Below are 18,780 nucleotides of genomic sequence, written 5' to 3'. Positions count from 1 at the left end.
CTCTAATATCTGCATGAGCCTCCAATCATGCTTCAAAAACAAATATGTAAATAAAATTGGCCTTAGTATGGATGTTTGTGCTCCACTTGGCCAGGTACTGACATGAATGATGAACACTCTCCATAAAGTGTCTAATTACATGTTGGTACTATAAAAAGATAATAAATAAATGTTCTCATAGTGCAATAGCAGATAAGAATAACTTTTATTAGACTAACATATACTACAGTGATTAGGTGAAGTTACAGTTAAAGTTGTAGCTCTTCTTTAAATCATGTAGCATTACATATTTCCTTTACTTGGTTTTCATTTTTTATAGTTTTTGAATGATTTAGGGGCACATTTACTAAGCTCGAGTGAAGGATTCGAAGTAAAAAAACTAAAAACTAAATAGGCTACTTTGACCTTCGACTATGACTTCGATTAGAACGTTCCTAACTAAAAATCGTTCGACTATTCGACCATTCGATAGTCGAAATACTGTCTGTTTAAAAAAACTTTGACTACATACTTCGCCACTTTAAACCTACCGAGCTACAATGTTAGCCTATGGAGACCTTCCCCATAAGTTTTCTAAGCTTTTTCTGATCGAAGAAAAATCGGATCGTTTAAAATCCTTCGAATCGTTCATTTCGAAGGATTTAATCGATCGATCGAACAATTTTTACTTTGATCGATCAAAGTATTTGCGCAAAATCCTTCGAATTCGATATTTAAATTCGAAGGATTTAACTTCGAGGGTCGAATTCGAGGGTTAATTAACCCTCGATATTCGACCCTTAGTAAATGTGCCCCTTAATGTTCTCTTTTACCTCTTTCCAGCTTTTACATGGGGGTCACTGGGCAGGCAGCCAAAAAAACTATTGCTGTTGAAATTCCAAGCTGAAGAGCTCCATAAATTCGTGAAAGACATTGAAGTCAATTGGTGTCAAAATTATTGTGACACGCGTCATTTTCGACGCCCACGACATTTGTTATACGTTTGCCTATTTTGGCCAAATGCACTAAAGTCAATGGGCACCCGAATAATTTGGACCCGTGACAATGTTTATGCACGAGACTATTCTGACGCATGCCCAATTTTTTTCGACGCAGCAGATTTTTTGCCAGTGAATTTTTCCGGTAGTTTTAAGCATATACTGTACTTAAAGGCCACAGTTTTCTTATTTTTCTATAAACTTTTTTTCATATTTATATAAATACAGTTCTTCTGTATCCTCTGACCAGAAACCACAAAAAATATTCTGCAGGGTCCTTTTGTAATGATTAGTTCCCTGAAGGAGGTGATTATCTAAACTGAAAGCGGGTCTGGCCATCCTAGTATTAAGGCCCATGAATATTGATATTTTAAATGTATGACAATAATACTTTTCTTTAGATAATTTGAACAACTTGGGTTTTGGGGTAGGTAGTTATATTCAGAAGTCTGATGCTATGGATTCCTTCTGACCACCCTTCCCCAACCTCTTGTTCTTTGGAGTAGCAGTCAATACAATGAATGGATTATTCTTTGGGTTCCTACTGTTGGGTCAAGGCCAATACATCTATTGACTCTGAACTGTAAATGAAGCTGCTGCTTTAAAAGAGAACTAAATCTAAACAAATATATAGGTTAGAAAGTTACACATATGTTTTATGCCAGTTTGAGGCAACCATACCCCTAAGAAGTGAAGATCTGTGTCTCTGAATTAGCTTCCCGCTAACAGTAGCTTCCCAAACTGACTCACAGCATACTGTATAAAAATGATATATAAGTCACAATACAAAGCTGATTAGTAATTAATTCAGATTCACATTTCATGGCAGAGCAAAAACCAGTTCTGCATCATAAATGGATACTCTTCCCCATAGCATCAGCGTCTATGACAGACAAAACTAATTTTCTGGTTGATGAGCTCCATGGACCCCTAAGCTTAGCTTCTCAACAGTTGCACAGAGCACCCTGAGCATGTACACTATCATTGGCACACCAAACACGTTCAAAGATGGCAACTTTTTGTGGACTACTTTGAAGGCCTGTATCAATAATATTATAGGATTGCTGAACTTCTGGACTGGTACAACTGAACTAGGCTCTGTTCTTATATGGTCATTCCCTGTCCTATGTGCTTAGGGATTCTGTCATGATATTTATGGTATAGTTTCTAAATAACACTGTTTACATTACTTTTACGTTTACATTTACTGGTTACATTACAAATAATGTATTCCACCACATAAAATAAAGTGTTTCCATGAACCAACAAGTGTATTTTTTTAGTGTGTGTGTAGGCAGCCATCTCAGGTCATTTTGTCTGATCATGTGCTTTCAGAAAGAGCCAGCACTTCACAGTGGAACTGCTTTCAGTTAAGCTATTGTTTCTCCTACTCAATGTAACTGAAGAAAACGCAGTGGGATTTTTACTACTGAGTGCTATTCTGATATCTACCAAGTTGCTGTTATCTTGTGTCAGGGATCTGTTATCTGGTTACCTTACCATTGTTCTGTTGATTGGGGGGGAGGGAGGTAGTCATATCACTGAATTTATCAGAGCAAAAGTCACATAACTGAGGGCACCTGGGAAATTAACAACATGTCTAGCCCCATGTCAGATTCCAAAATCAATAGAAAAAATCTGTTTGCTGTTTTGAAAAAGCAGATTTTCAGTGCAGAATGCTGGTGTAGCACTATTAACTGATGTGTGATTCTACAGTGAATTTAATTAGCTAGAGAAATTATTTATTATTTTGAAGAATGCTTACTTGTATCAGCTATACTGAGGAAATAACCTGTGGTTTTCATCCGCGAAAAACCATATGATATATTGCATACCATAAAGCATTAACTGGATGTGCTCATAAAATATGACACAACTGACCTCTGAACGCCAAACCCAATGGAATCGAAAGCTTCCATTTTCTTTTCTTCCTTTTCATAGACTAAGATATCATTTAGTCTTCTTTATCGCTTCTCTTCAAGGAATCTTTATTGCTCCAGTCAGCCCAAGAATTTCATAAACAGATTTGCATAACATCATGATTGTTATATAAATTAGCTGAAGACAGATAATCAGATCAATATCGGGGAATGGAATTAAAGTCGCAAAGAGCAAAACAATTCGCACCAATAAGAATAAAAATCCACATCTCGCAATGTATATTGTTCCTTAAACTGTTATTGCATTACGAATTGTAATTGCGCACTCTTAAGAATTGCTTGAAGGTGTCGTAATCTTTTGGAGCAAACATTATGACTTTCTCAGTAAGAAATTTTATTGCATTTACTGCGCATTGGTGCAAACGATACAATTTGCAAACAGTCTTCCACTGTCGGAAGTGGTCATTAAACAGTTTCCGTGTTCACAAAAGCTATACTAAATTCGTGCAAAGCTAAATTTATTTGCGCAAAGGCATAACTTTGCGCATTGCGAATAGTTTTTCCTTTACCGACTTTTATTACATTCCCCTGTATATGTTCAATGGGGCAGGGACCTCCTTCCTCTTGTTTCTTTAACACTTGGGGGCAGATTTATCAAGGGTCGAATTTCAAAGTAAAAAATACTTCGAAATTCGACCATCGAATTAAAATACTTTGAATTCGAATATCGAAGTCAAAGTATTTTTTTACTGAATTTGGCCATCGAACGATCGAAGGATTTTAGTGTACGATCGAACAATTTTACTTTCGATGTGTAAAGACTTAGAAAATGGTTGTAGAAGGTCCTCCATAGGCTAACATAGCACTTCGGCAGGTTTAATTTGGCGAAGTATTGAAGTCTTTTTTTTTAAAGAGACAGTACTTCGATTCTCGAATGGTCGATTATTCAAACTATTTTTACTTTGAATCGATTTCGAAGTAAATTCGAAGTCGTAGTATCTTATTCAATGGTCGAAGTATCCAAAAAATTACTTTGAATTTCGAAGTTTTTTTACTTCGAAAATTCCCTCGAATTCACTTCGACCCTTGATAAATCTGCCCCTTAAGGGCAGATTTACTAACATTTGGATTTCTATTTTTTTCACAAATTGTTATTTTTCTCTAAAAATTAGTTTTTCTAAAGATTTCTCTAAAACCCTTAACATTTGAGATCTATTCAGTGTAAAAATCATGAAAAACTGTAATACACAACTTCACCAAGGAAAACCAGTTAAGATCCCCAAGAATTCAATGGGAATGTGCTGATCATACAGAAACTTTTTTCAGTCATTCAGACTCACAAATTCTAAAATTAAGAATGTCATGGCATTTATTGAAAGATCCAAATAAAAAAAGTATGAACGGAAAATAATGCACTAAAAAATACTAATACCTCGAAAACCTCTAAAAATTTAAGTTAATTCTTTGCAAAAAAAATATTAAAACCTCTAAAAGTCTAAATTGATTGTAAATGATCCAAAAGGGGACAGCACAGCTCCCATTGGCTTCTAGAAGACCTCAACAATTTCTACCTGGTGAAGGTTTGTATTAGAGGTTTTTGTGGTTTTTACACCAAATTTTTTAGAACTTTTAATAAAATGGGAAAACCACAATTTTTTTGCGGAACAATTAATTCATTTGTTAGTAAATGGGTTTTTCTGATTTTTTCACTAGTAATTTTCTGAAAAAACTAGTTTAAGGGCTCTTACTCACGAGTGGTTGTAGCTGCGCTCCCCTGCGTTCTGCTTTTCTGCGTTCAGCCGCAGGGGAGCGCAGGAATAGACGCATTACATTTTTTCCAATGGGGCTATACTCACACAGGCGCGTGTAGGCGACGAACGCAGTAAAAATGCAGCATGTTGCGTCTCAACCTGTGTTCGGCGCCTACACGCGCCTGTGTGAGTACAAGCCCCATTGGAAAAAATGTAATGCTTCTATTCCTGCGCTCCCTGAACGCAGAAAAACGGAACGGAGGGGAGCGCAGCTACAACCGCTTGTGAGAAAGAGCCCTTATTCGTTTTATAGGTATTTGTATCTTTAAACGCATCGTTCAACTTTTTTTTCCCTTCACAACTTTTAAATTCAGATCTTTTAATAACTTCCATGACATTTGTGGTGTTAGAGAAAATAATTAATCATGATTTCAAAAGCTCTAATACCACTAAAATTGGACCTTTAATAAATGGGCTTCTTATAGTTGACTGTCCCGAGGCGCAGCACCATAGAATACAGGTACAGATCAGGGACACACATACTAAATGCTGATTTTGGTTTTGCACTGATTGCTTTGCAATTAAATTCAGTACAGCCTGTCTAAGTGGATTTTCTAGAAGTGTCCCTAATCTTTTATGTTCCTTTATTGTTCATAAGGCAGATATGTCCATGTTGACTTCGTTTTTTTAGCAAAAAGGAACACCAAGAGCCCCAATAGTGTAATATGTTTTTACAAGGAGTAATGGTAGAGTAAACAAGTAAATACTCACAAACCAGGGTTACCGATAGGCAACCACTGTATAGGCAGGTGGGGAGATTATCCTGACCCCACTCAGGAATAAGACGTCGCTCTCTGTAGAAGAAGAAAAAGGGGATGATACCCCTCCACTCGGCGTGGACTCGATATAGTAGTAAAACAAAACAGAGGCGCCAAAAGGATAAAATTAGCTAAAAACACTTAAAAACCAAATGGGTAATTCAGAGGAGGTAGTAGTGGACTTTCCTCCTCCAAGCCAACACCAACGAAAGTGGTAATTTTCAGTAATAGTTTATTCACAAAACAGTATTGCAACGCGTTTTGCAGGCATTTCCTGCTTCATCAGGCAATGTGGAACGGGAGCAGTTCTTTTTAAACATCAAGATTAAAATAGCCCCAGTACACATGGGTGTTTTAGTGCAGGCGTTAAGAAAGCCCATTCATTTCTAACATGCCTGTTCCCACTGCAACACAATGAACTGTCACAACAAGTAGAATCATGGTTGAACCAAAGAAGCTGCTCGAATGATTAGGGAAACTTCTTCAATGATTACTCAGCAAGTCCAGTTGTTCTAGATTTACTTCTACTGGACAATTAACCCTTCAGTATGTTTTGGGAGAGAACTAAGTAGCATCATTCCGTACATGTGCAACAACACTGAATAATGGGGCATAACCCAACGTAAAAATCTGTCGAGAGTTTAAAAGAGTTCCAAAGTATAATAAATGTTTTTTGTTTTAGAATGTCGGGTGGACCAAGACCGAGTGCAGATTGCAGAAAACAACGATCCAGGTTACGTAGTGACGACAATACACACTGACCCTGATTACACGATGATAGTCTTTGACAACATTGAATGGTTTGAGATTAAAGGCACAGAGTTGCTGCTGAAGAAATCCCTTGATTATGAGGTAAACTGGGGGGAATGAAGATGGAAACAGTTACAAAAGTAAACTCCACTGCTAAGAACATATTGTTAGGTTAAACCAAAACAAGACATGAGAAATACATATCTTCATGAATGGTGCTTGGTTATGTCCCTCATATGTAGAAAAATAAGCCGCACCTCCTCCCTAAAAATTGCATGAGACGTGGGTCCTGCTTTTTTTCTGTCCCATGTTGTTAATGTCCTGAAATAAAAGACAGCGTTTTCATAACATGTTTATGGAGGAGGTGTTACTGTATTTATTTTTCTGCATATTGGAGTTATTACATGTTGTGCCACCATAATGGTGGAGCGATTGATGCTGTTACTTTATGTCATCAGTATAACTCAGTTAGTGATGTCACTTGTGTATTATAGAAATAATGTAAATCCTGAAAATATATAAATATATATAAAATATGAGGATAAGATGTCACCTTGGAGCTCGATGGCCAATACCAATGGAGCCAGTCTGCTCAGAACCCCCTAGCACAGTGATCCCCAACCAGTGGCTCATGAGCAACATGTTACTCTCCGACACCTTGGATGTTGCTCCTAGTGGCCTCAAAGCAGATGCTTATTTTTGAATTCCTGACTTAAAGGCAAGTTTTGGTTGGATAAAAACCACATGTACGGCCAAACAAACCCTCCTGTTAGCTTTAAGTCCACATAGAAGCTACCAATACCCAAGCACAACCCTTATTTGGAAGCCCCAGGAACTTTTTTGAATGCTTATGTTGCTCTCCAACATTATTTTTCACTTGAATGTGGCTCACAAGTAAAAAAGTTCGGGGACTCCTGCCCTAGCACATTCTTTGTGCACTATGGCACAATTGAGAGGGGAATCATACTGCACCATTTCAAATAAATAGCACAAATAAATGCATCGTAATTGGAAACTAGAAAAAACAGCCCTGCGATTAGCTGAAAGTCAATTTCAGTTCAAACATGGAGGAGAAATCTCATGTCCTCATGTTAAATATCTTTTCTCTCTATTTGAAACAGAATCAGACAACACTTGATGTTGCTCTCCATTGTAGAAGAAATGACGCAACGGTAAGTTACCATAGCCAGCTATGCTGGTCCATTTTGACACCTTTTATAGAAAACCAGCCCTTTTATTCAGCAATACCATGCTCTACAGGGGTTTGTTTAAACAGATTCATTCTTGCCTGATTTTGTTTTTATCAAAGCATGAACTTTCACCCATTGATAAACACTCTTTTAAAAATCCCATAGAAATTAATGGAGAGCGGCAGAATTTCACTCTAGAGGACTGTGGCCACCTCTAACTTCACTCTTTGATAAATATACCCCATAGACTTGCATTGTGATCCACTTCATGAGAAATTTGACATGACTATTCAGCTCAATTGAAAGAATTTGGTCCTTTTGACATTTTTGGAAAAACTCTGAACTTCAAAAGTTATTAAAAGTGATTTGCAAGTATTGAAAGAAAGATAACATGGGAAGTACACTTAAACAATGCAATGTGCAAAATCATGTTGCTTTATTTTAAGAGGAGTTTGAAAAATTAATTTCTATTTTTGTTTAAGTTAACCAAAGCGTTTTGCCAGTTCTCGATCAGATCACACTGCCAGGCTTGCCGAGGGGATGATTGTAGAAAGAAACCCTCAAGCAGCTCACACTAAGGGGCCGATTCACTAACTTCGAGTGAAGGATTCGAAGGTAAAAAACTTCGAATTTCGAAGTTTTTTTTGGGCTACTTCGACCATCGAATGGGCTACTTCGACCTTCGACTACGACTTCGAATTGAATGATTCGAACTAAAAATCGTTTGACTATTCGACCATTCGATAGTCGAAGTACTGTCTCTTTAAAAAAAACTTCGACCGCCTAGTTCGCCATCTAAAAGCTACCGAAGTCAATGTTAGCCTATGGGGAAGGTCCCCATAGGCTTGGCTAACTTTTTTTGATCGAAGGATATTCCTTCGATTGTTGGATTAAAATCCTTCGAATCGTTCGATTCAAAGGATTTTATCGTTTGAACGAAGGAATTATCCTTCGATCGTTCGATCGAACTATCTGCGCTAAATCCTTCGACTTCGATGTTCGAAGTCGAAGGATTTTAATTCCTAGTCGAATATCGAGGGTTAATTAACCCTCTATATTCGACCCTTAGTGAATCGGCCCCTAACACTGGGCACACCTGGAATGGGGAGAGGGAGCCAATGAGTGGAGAGAAGCCCAGAGAGACGGTATCCAGGGGACAGGCAGAACTCGTAGTCAGACAGATCTGGGTCGACCAGGCAGCCAAGGTTCAGCACAGGTATCAGGTAGTAAGTTCAGGTCAGGTAGTGAAGAGGTGAAAATGGAAAACCTGGTCACAATGAAGAATCCAATCAGAATAATAAGCCAGGACAACCAATCACTGCAGCAATGGCAGAATGACCTTAAATAGGGAGCAACGGGCACCAAAATGGTGGAGTCTTGCGTAAGGACAGACACACATACGTATACTGTCGGAGATACCCTAAATACAGTGAGTGAGGGATCACCAAAATATTTAAACACATGAGTATGTCACTGCATCAGGATCTGTGCAGATGTGAGGACGCAGCCCTTCGCCAGCGATGGCACAGATATTCCTTGATAAATTTGGATGGACAATTATACTCAGACGCATGCCCTCACAACACATCGCCGACGAGCTAAGGAGCCTTGCACACACAAAGTTGTGTGTAATAATACTCTTGGCTGAAAATGCAATTTTAATGATATATAAATAGGAAAATGTGTTCAGAAGTAACATGCAACTTCTTGTTTTATCTTACCCGCTATTTCTTGTTTTCTCAGGTAAAGATAACAAGGGTTTATGTCACAGTGCTAAATGTCAATGACAACCCTCCAATGTTCCAGAAAAGCACATACGATTTCAACGTACTGGAGGTAACTACAGTATCTATTTAGCTTCAACAGGAAGACTCAGTGCATAACTACCTAACGGGCAAACTGAACAAACTTTCTTACACAAAAAACTTTTTGAGGTCAACACTAAACCCAAGTTTAGCCCAAGTTGCCATTTGACAGCAGTCTCAATTGCCTAGTAAAGTATCTCTCTTGGCAGAAGAAGATGGCTGACAAGGCGGGACGTGCATTGAAATATTTTATTATTATAAAATCATATTTTAAGTTTGATGCCTTGGGGATACTGAAGTTTTGCACCACCCTTGCAATGGCTCCTTATAAAAGTAAATAAAATCCTAAACCATATGCTCCAACAATAATAGAAAACTACAAAGAACGACAAGCAACAGGCGAATACTTAAAACATAGGCTCACCATTAGTATATGCTAGGGGAAAAAAGCATTTATTAGACTAAAATTATTAAAATGACAAATAGATTGTTGATTATTACCATAAAGCTTATTGTGCTATCGTATTGTCATTAGTTGTACCCAAGCACAAGCAATGTTATCCAATAATAAACATTACACCCCCGATGCAATAGTAATGATACATAGGGTTTAGTAAATATTAAGGGTGACTGCAGTTGTAGTAGTGCAACTTTTCCCACAGTCATTGTGTGAATTATCGCATTGGCACCCACACAGGGTGATGGTACCTTCAGGGCCAGTCAACTTGCCATCTTGTCACAACTTTAGAGTGGATTGCCCCATCGGGTGCATCGTGAATGAATCAGGAGGTTAGCAAAGCAGCATAATATGGGTAAGACTCTGTTTAGGATCATTATTTTATGAGATCTGGTAGGGAAGGAGTCTAATCCATAATGACACATGGTATATTTGTTTTGAGCTGACCATAAGATGATTGTACTGTAGATGTACTGCTGTCTGATATTAGTGTAATACATTTGTACAGTTAGACTGCACATTGAATTCCATTGTTCACAAACTTATTGCTGACATCTATCGTTTAGGATACAAAGGTCAACACTGCCATTGGGGAAGCGATAGAAGCACAAGACCTTGACCTGGACACAATCTTTTATGTTTTGACAGGACCAGATCAGGTAAAAGCTCTGGACATCCAGAGAGGATCTACTAATAGTTAGTTGTTCAAAACAGGTTTCTGGATGATATGCTGCATAGGCCAATTATTTACCATGTCAACCAATTTTATCCACTACAACCTTGTAGTATATACACTACTTTCCATCGATGCTGAAAATAAGGTCACCCCCAGCATTAAAGTGCTCAGTGCCTCCCAGATATCCTCATCATAGTATAGTAATGTTAACCCCCCCCAAAGCATGATAGAGCTCCGAGACTCTGGCACAATGGCCCCAGCATATATGGCACAGTGACCCCCTCTTCAATACTCTTCTATTCCTGCATTTGGCAGTGGGACATTTTTCCAGGGTGCAGACAGTATTTCCTATCCTGCAGCACCCATTGCACCAGCTGCCTGTGTCTCTGTCTGTCTCACTGTTTTAGTCATTGGACATTTCCTGCTCTAATCACATGGTCTCCCCTGTCAAACAGATGGAGGAATATTTATGAAACATTTTAGTGGGTGTAGAGGTTTTTGAAACCACGACTAAGCTCACTTTCTTTCAAACCACGAATGCCATGATGACATTTATTAAAAAAAAAAGCACAAATGGGAAAAGTCTCAGAAAAGTTGAAACTCCAACTTTTTTTTACATGTCGTATGTCGCATATAAATATGCAAAGCCTCTAAAAACAACAAAGAGCTTCCAGTTGTTGTAAGGGACATTGACTTCTACAGGTTTTCGACAAGTTTTAGCTAGAGTATTTTCAGATGCGGGACTGTCCGAGTTTTGTCTCATAATAAATCCTGAAACAAATTGGACTTTTTCCCCCCCCCGCAACTCGGATTTTTGGCATCAGAAAACAAGATATGAAAATAAGTAATAAATCGGCCCCAAAGAGTTCACAGAGAAAATAAGTTGCAGCTTGCAGTTTGTCACATGCCTTCAGTGGGATGCAACCCTACTACTAGCATTCTGTCAACTGCAATCAGTTATTTTTGGGTTTGTAAGCAGATTTAATATTAAAGGGGAGAGGAAACAAATAAAAATGGTAAAATTAATTTGGAATAATAAATTAAAGGAAATTATATATAGAAAGTTTACAGTTGGGTTTTCATTGTTTGCATTTCATTTTGCAGAATTAGTTTGTCATATGCTTATACATAATGTATTCTATTTTCCAGGCCGCAGCAGATCATTTTAGGCTAACAGCAATCAATAACCCTGTTATTCTGGTGAATCAGCCCCTGGATTATGACAAATACAATTACATACAGCTAATCCTGACTGCCCGGGTAGGTGGTGCATCCAGCATTCTCATTCTTATCAACCCAGCATTATTTTTCCCATTACAGCTCTGATTAGTTTTTCATATTTTGGAATTCCTATAGAAACCTTGGCAACCAGCAACCTCATGTTTGTCGTTTCAGCTCCCCTTTCCATTTCTGCTCAGTTCCTATTGTGAACATAGCATTCTTACCTGCAGTAGTTTCTTTTTGACTTTTTGTAATTCCTCCAGGCACATTTGAGAATCTGTAATATTTAATAGTACATTTTGATTTCACTATACATACCTCCCAACTGCTCAACCTGCAGTCCCTCATTTGTACTGGAATGTTTAATTTTTCTCTGCACTGAACAGCCAGAAAAAGGAACAAAGTTTCTAACTTAATTGGCTTTTGGCAGAGAGCCCAGAACAGCACCAGAGCAAGAGAAGATACTTTTGTAACAATTTCCAGATAAGGAAATAAGTAATTGTAACATTATAAGACAACACGTCCCTTGTGAAATGTTAGACTCACAGCTTAAAGGGCAATTCACCTTCGTTAGCAAAACTGTAATAACTGAAAAAAAACACATAAATATGTTCAAACTTTCATAACCTGCCAAATTTTGTAAAATTAACATGGTAATTAGGGGGTGTGGCCACAAAAATGGATGTGGTCAAAAAATTTTTTGTCCCTCTTTTTATTTACAAAGTGTTGGGAGGTATGACATATCCATGTGATTATCTGTTTGTTTTTGTCCCTCAACACATTTATATATAAGAAATTGTCCCTAAACACAATTAAAGATATTGGGCCAGATTCAATTCAGTTTATCAAGTGAAAAGTCAAGTCATGACAAGATTCAATTTGAGTTCAATTGAGTTTTCAAGTGATAAAATTTAATTAATTAATGAATTTAATAGCATCTCAAATTGAATCTTGTCCTTGACTTTTCACATGATAAACCTTTTTTCTCACTGAACTGAATCTGGCCCAATTTTAGATAATGTTGGCCAGTTCATCCCCCTGTGTGGGCCAGTAACTTTAGTTCATAAGACAAGGAATTGCTTCTGCCATAGAATGACTGTCTGTTCTGTAGGATACTCAAAGCGAGACAGCTACTCCTTCTTACACGGCAACTGCAACTATAAATATAAAAATATTGGATGTGGATAACAAACCACCACAATTTCTTCCCTGTCGGAATCTTGGCGACATCTGCCTCAATGATGGATACACAACAAAAGTAACACGAACAGAAAAGGTGGTAAGTGTGGGCTGTGAACTTATTTGCTGTGTGTCAAATATTAGTACAGGTATGGAACCTGTTATCCAGAATGTTTGGGACCTGGGGTTTTCCGGTTAAGGGATATTTCCGTAATTTGGATCACAAAACCTTAAATCTACAAAAAAAACATTAATTAAAGCCAATAGGATTGTTTTGCCTCCAATAAGGATTAATTATATTTTAGTTGGGATCCAGTACAAGGTATTGTTTTCTCATTACAGAGAAAAAGAAAATATTTTCTTTTAAAATTCAGATATTTGATTAAAATGGAGTCTATGGGAGATGGCCTTTCAGTAATTCAGGATAACGGATCCCATACCTGTAGAAGAATTCCCCTTACTGAATATGTGGTAGGACTGCGAGTAGGAAACATCAAGACTAGGGATGGGCAAATTTGACCCGTTTCGCCAAAAATTCGCCGGTGAAATGTTGCCGACGCCCATACAAGTCTATGGGCGTCATTAGAAAATTAGCCCATCCCTAATCAAGACAGAAGCATAAGTGTAATAAGGTAGAATATAAAAGGGTACCAAGTAGGTATGCTTAGCTTAGAGAAGCTAGATAAATACCATAATCACTGAATTAAACAGTCTCCAAATAGTAAAAATAATGATAGAGTGTGGAGAAACTGTGGAGAAGAGGCTTTTGGGTTATGCAATAAGACACTAAGTTTGCCCAGGAGCAGTAACCCATAGCAACCAATCAGCAGAGAGCATTTACTGGTCACCTGTTTAAAAGCAAGCATCTTATCGGTTGCTTAGGGTTACTGCTCATGGGCAAACTTAAAGGGCATGTAAAGTCTAAAATAGAATAAGGCTAGAAATGCTGTATTTTGTATACTAGATATAAACATGAACTTACTGCACCACAAGCCTAATCAAACAAATAATTTATGCTTTCAAAGTTGGCCACAGGGGGTCACCATCTTGTAACTTTGTTAAACATCTTTGCAAGACTAAGACTGTGCACATGCTCAGTGTGGTCTGGGCTGCAATGACCACAAACAACCATATGTATATTACTGAGGAGCAAAGCAAATGGTTGTCTCTGTGGCCCAGGATATACATCACATGCAATCTGACTACACATTTTTTGGGTGCATTTGCCCTGTCCGCTATCCTACAGAGGGACACTTACATTTTATTTAGCCCCTCTTATGTCCTTTTTAGCAAATATAAATCTTCAGTTATGGCAAAAGTCCCTTTGCTGTCTCATGTCTGGTTGACATAACACAATTTCTTGTCCCACTGTTATGATTGAGAAACTGGTATGCTCCATATTCATATGGTATGCTCCATATTTGTTTTGACGTTGTCATGGCAGTGACAGAACCTTTAAGTCATAATGTACATGTCCTGTCCTGTGATAAGATGTTCTATCATTCACGTCAAGTTCCGTGCTTTAATCATTATCAGAAATGAGCTATTTTGGGTGGGTCTGGTTAAATGTTATCTTGTTCTAATCCATTGGTGACGTCCTACAAATAAAACAAGGCTATTAAACGCCAACAGCATTAGACTTTCTCCTTTGAACCAAAATATATTGTATAACAGTGAGAGGATTGGCTTGGTGAAATGCAGTAACCTAGCGCAAGAGACAGAATGACGTTGCTATTATTGCAACATAGAATTTTCATTACAATCATTTAATGTGAAACCCTTATACTGTATATATAATAGCTAATTCAGACAATGGCTGAAATGCTGCTTTCCTGTGGTTGCAACTTGCTGTGTGTGTGGCATTAGCAGCTAACCATCTTTTTCATATTTAGACAGGGGCGCTGGTTTTAAATCCAGCTCCATTATATGCAATTGATGGAGATACCGGCATAAACGCTGCCATTGTGTATTCCATTGTTAATGGTAAGCTCTTTTTTTGTATAATTTCCAACATATGTTTTATTTTTATGGATGTTTTAATGTATGTAGAAATTGAGAGAGTCAAGGGGGGAAAATGTACTAAAGGGCAAAGTGACTAACGCTGGCGACGATTTGCCAGCGTTACAGTTTTTAGGCACTTTGCCGATTTACTAACGGGCGCAGGCGTAACTTCGCTAGCGAAAGAGACAGACGCTAGCGGTCATTAACACTCTATCACCAGGCGAATTTTCGCTCTGGCGAATGGACGTCACTCTGCAATTTCACTAAGATGCAGATTTTACTGAACGTTACCTCTTTCGCTAGACTTGCCTTCACCAGCTCAGACCAGGCGAAGTGCATTATAGTGCATAGGACTTCCTCAATCTTCTGTTACTTACATATCATATTTTTTAGTGGAAAAAGTTTCTAAGTCCAAAAAACGCTGGCGTCTTTTCCTTTTTTCAGATTGATAGCCTGCAAAAGTCCTTAAAATATTTTGGGTAACCGGGTTCCCCCATACATTTTCTAACATATGGAACATAAACTATACAGTGGGCTTATGTGTAGGGCAATATAACAACTCTTTATTAAGGTTCCCTGGACTTGTGTAATATAATGTATTTGCTGCAACATATACATCCATTCAACTTTATAATTTTCCGTTGAATGCAAATTAGCCTGAGCGAAGACACCTAACGAAGTTGCGCTAGGCATAATTGAACGCTAGTGCATCTTGCTTTGATTGCTGAAGTAACAATATCGAAAATTTGCCAGCATTCGGCGCCCTGGACGCAACTTCGCATTTTAGTAAATTAGCGTTGCCTGGGCATATTTTTTGCCTGGCAAAGTGTTGTGCTGGCTGCGAAACCGTCGCTGGGGAATTTTCGCGCTTAGTAAATTTACCCCTTGATCTGATATAAAGGTCCTTTTTTTAGACTTAAACATCTGTAGCATTGATTATTCGTTTATCAAGAACTTTAAGCTCTAACACTGCTTTATATAGTGACATTCACTCAAATAATTGAATTTACCACTAAACATCTAGATCTCTGACAAATTTGACCCCATACAGTATGTTTAGCTATGGCCAATTGGCAAAAGGGTTGGAAGATTATATGAAATAGGGGGAGGGTAGAAAGCAATATACAATTTTGTTTTATCAAGTCTTTTCCCGCACCAAATTTTTGGAGTTCTTTTATTAATAAATAAGTTAAAATCGTGGAGAGTATGGTCAAGCTTGGTTTAATAAAAAGATGAGATAAATTTGAATTTTAGTAAATAGCCCCCTATTGTAAGCTCATTGAGAATTTAAATGTGTCCCCACACCCTAACCAAAATTTCTCATTTCAGGCTATTCTGCCTTTATTAAGATATATCATGAATTTACCGAGCCCATAATTCTAATTCCCCAGCTGTATTGTAGTTCTAAATGGCCTCATATTTATACCCAAAATAATTGTGTTGGGTTGATGTCAGGGCTCCTCCACTCCCATATCTGCATCTCAATTCCTTACTTTTTGAATGGTTGGTATTGTCGGGCAGAAATAGGAAAGGGCTTTCCTCTTCCTCTTGCCTTTCATATTTCATATTCATATTTATTCCTAGGGAATACTGGAGGAATATTTGATGTGGAGAGAGTGAGTGGAAATATAACAATGACTAAAGCAGCAGATACTTTGGGGATAGTATTGTTGCAGATTATGGTAAGTAGACCCAGTCGAAGGGCACTAGACCAAATGTTGCTTTCACAATGTAAATACTTCTGTGCTCATGGTTATGCTGATTTTAGTTGAACATATGTAGAAAATATGTATAAACACAATCTGAACTTCCAAAGCGTAATAAATGTATTTTTATAGATATGCCTGATGCCACAGATTGAAAGGAAACCATATCTGTGCACACTGGAACCATTTGCCACCCTTAGACTCACAGAGTGATCCAACCCCTCCTTTGTTTCACTGTAAATTGATGGATTCTTGAGACTTGAAGTCCCTGTGCTTTCCAAAGTGGGCAGTGCACTGGAAACAGAGGGACGTCAAGTCACAAAATCCAGAACATCATAATGGAACAAGGTGAGGGAGGTGTTGGATCACTTTGGGAGCCGGTGAGAGGTGATAAAATGGTCCCTGTGATCACAGAATGGCTATGGTGGTTTCCTTTCAATCTGAAGAATCAATTTATTTGCGTAAACATACATTTATATTTATTTCTGAAAGTTCAGATTTATTTAGTCAGTATTTAAGAACCTTTTCTACATAATCCCAACTGAATCTCATGACCCAAAGGGTGGTATATTTTCCCTTTTTCAAATGTTATATTTAAAGGGGAACTCCACACAAACATAACTTAAGCTTTTTGAAAAGTAAACATAATTTCAAGCAACTTTGCAATATACATCAATTAAAATATTCAGAATTTTCATGATTTTTAATGGTTTGGAACAGTTCCCTAAGTCGCACCCTCTGCTCTCCAGCTGATCTGTCTGACTACTTTGCTGAGCTGGCTGACTACTGTTACTTTGTATCAACAGCAATCTGTTCTTCAAACCCCACAATTCCCTGCACACGTAATTTAAATAAGGGACATCACAGTGCAATGCATTGTGGGTTATGTAGTTCCTGCATGCTGTCTGTAAGCTGTGGAGAAGTTGTTACAATTTGTAACATCAGTGTTTAGTCCCTCCTTCCCTGCCAGGATTTTAAATGATGCAGAAAGAGAAGAACTCTTAAACAGCTGGATTTCAGCATAGAAAATGGCATTTATTCATACTTTTTGAATAAACAGGTTACTGTAATAGGTATATTAGGGATTTCTGTGTTATGTGGGCCTCTTTACTAAATTTTGGTTTGGAAGCCCCTTTAACCTTGCCACCAATCCTCCTAACTTCAACGAGTAGTTCGACAATAACTTACCACAAGCCTAACCAAAGCCTTCTTCTGGTGCTACTACTTTATAGAACTTTAAGAGAAAATTACGTATATCTGCACATTTATATCTGATACTTTATAAAGGAACATGGAACATATAACATGTAATATTTGTCACTCAGTAATATGGTATTAAATTCCTTGGCAAGTAACTTGTTGGTATTTTGCTGCTTCTGTGTCACTCCTAGGCTGCCCAAGTTGATGATGGACGGAAATATGCATTGACCACAGTGCAGATTGATGTCGTGGAAAAAAACAACAACCCTCCAACATTTGAAAAGAAAAATTACTTGGGAACAATTCAGGCTCAGTCTGCCATTGGCACATTTGTTACTGATTCCAGTAGCCCCAACAAACCCCTACGAGTGTTTGCTGCAGATGAAGATTTTGCAGATGTAGGTAACGGGCAAATTAACAGTCTTCCTTGTAGCAGGAGAGACAGGCTTTTTCATTTTTAATTTTTATCTTTTTAAATATACACAGTTATTATGTAGCTCTTGTTAGAGCTAAGCAGACCCTCGTGTCCTATAGGCAACATACAAGAAGGTGACTGAGATAAGGACCTTGAATTACTGGGGCAGGCAGTGATGAAAACAATGTATATTGTCTGTAAAGAAATTCAGAATATACTCTGTGAGTGTATACAGGATAGTAATAATAGTCTGTATAATGCAATGGGAATAGGTGGCAAGCAGAGAAAGGTATATTGAATGAATGTAATTGCACTGAATCACTAATGACTTTATGATACAGGGAGTAGACCCAACTGGAACACTATAAGGGAAAGCCTCTATATATGAGAAACAATTTGAAGATGAAATCTGTCCAGACCTAAAATTTACAGATGCGGGATTTATAGCAATGGCATATACTGATCTAGTGTAATGGGAATCAATTATTCTTAATGCTGAATGGGAAACAGCATTTTTGGATTTTTGATCCATGGTCTGGGGATACTGAACAAACCTGGAATGGTGGAGACAGATTCTCATGACTAGCCACTTAGAGGCACATTTCTTAAGGGTCGATTTTTGAATTAATGTGAGTTTTGTAAAACTCACACAAATTAGATTTTACTCTAAATTCGATTATTCGATTATTTATTAAAAAAAAATATATTGGACAGATTTTAATTGAAAATACGAATCTTATTCAAATCGAATTCG

The 18,780-nt window shown here is 37.7% G+C and overlaps 1 protein-coding gene across 4 annotated transcripts in view; it reads left to right on the top strand.

Moving 5' to 3' along the window:
- cdhr5.L (cadherin related family member 5 L homeolog) overlaps positions 1-18,780 on the top strand; it is a 32,328-nt gene that overhangs the window by 663 nt on the left and 12,885 nt on the right. For all 4 annotated transcript variants that reach the window (XM_041589981.1, XM_041589982.1, XM_041589984.1 and 1 more), the window contains exons 2-10: positions 6,109-6,278; positions 7,298-7,348; positions 9,110-9,202; positions 10,195-10,287; positions 11,454-11,564; positions 12,637-12,804; positions 14,597-14,687; positions 16,290-16,387; positions 17,803-18,009. In XM_041589981.1, the coding sequence (XP_041445915.1) occupies positions 6,109-6,278; positions 7,298-7,348; positions 9,110-9,202; positions 10,195-10,287; positions 11,454-11,564; positions 12,637-12,804; positions 14,597-14,687; positions 16,290-16,387; positions 17,803-18,009 (1,082 nt within the window). The remainder of the gene's footprint in view (positions 1-6,108; positions 6,279-7,297; positions 7,349-9,109; positions 9,203-10,194; positions 10,288-11,453; positions 11,565-12,636; positions 12,805-14,596; positions 14,688-16,289; positions 16,388-17,802; positions 18,010-18,780) is intronic.

The sequence above is a fragment of the Xenopus laevis genome, chromosome 4L, assembly GCF_017654675.1.
Source record: "Xenopus laevis strain J_2021 chromosome 4L, Xenopus_laevis_v10.1, whole genome shotgun sequence".
Lineage (NCBI taxonomy): Eukaryota > Metazoa > Chordata > Amphibia > Anura > Pipidae > Xenopus > Xenopus laevis.
Note: the sequence above shows the minus strand (reverse complement) of the source record. Positions and strands in the feature narration are given on the sequence as shown.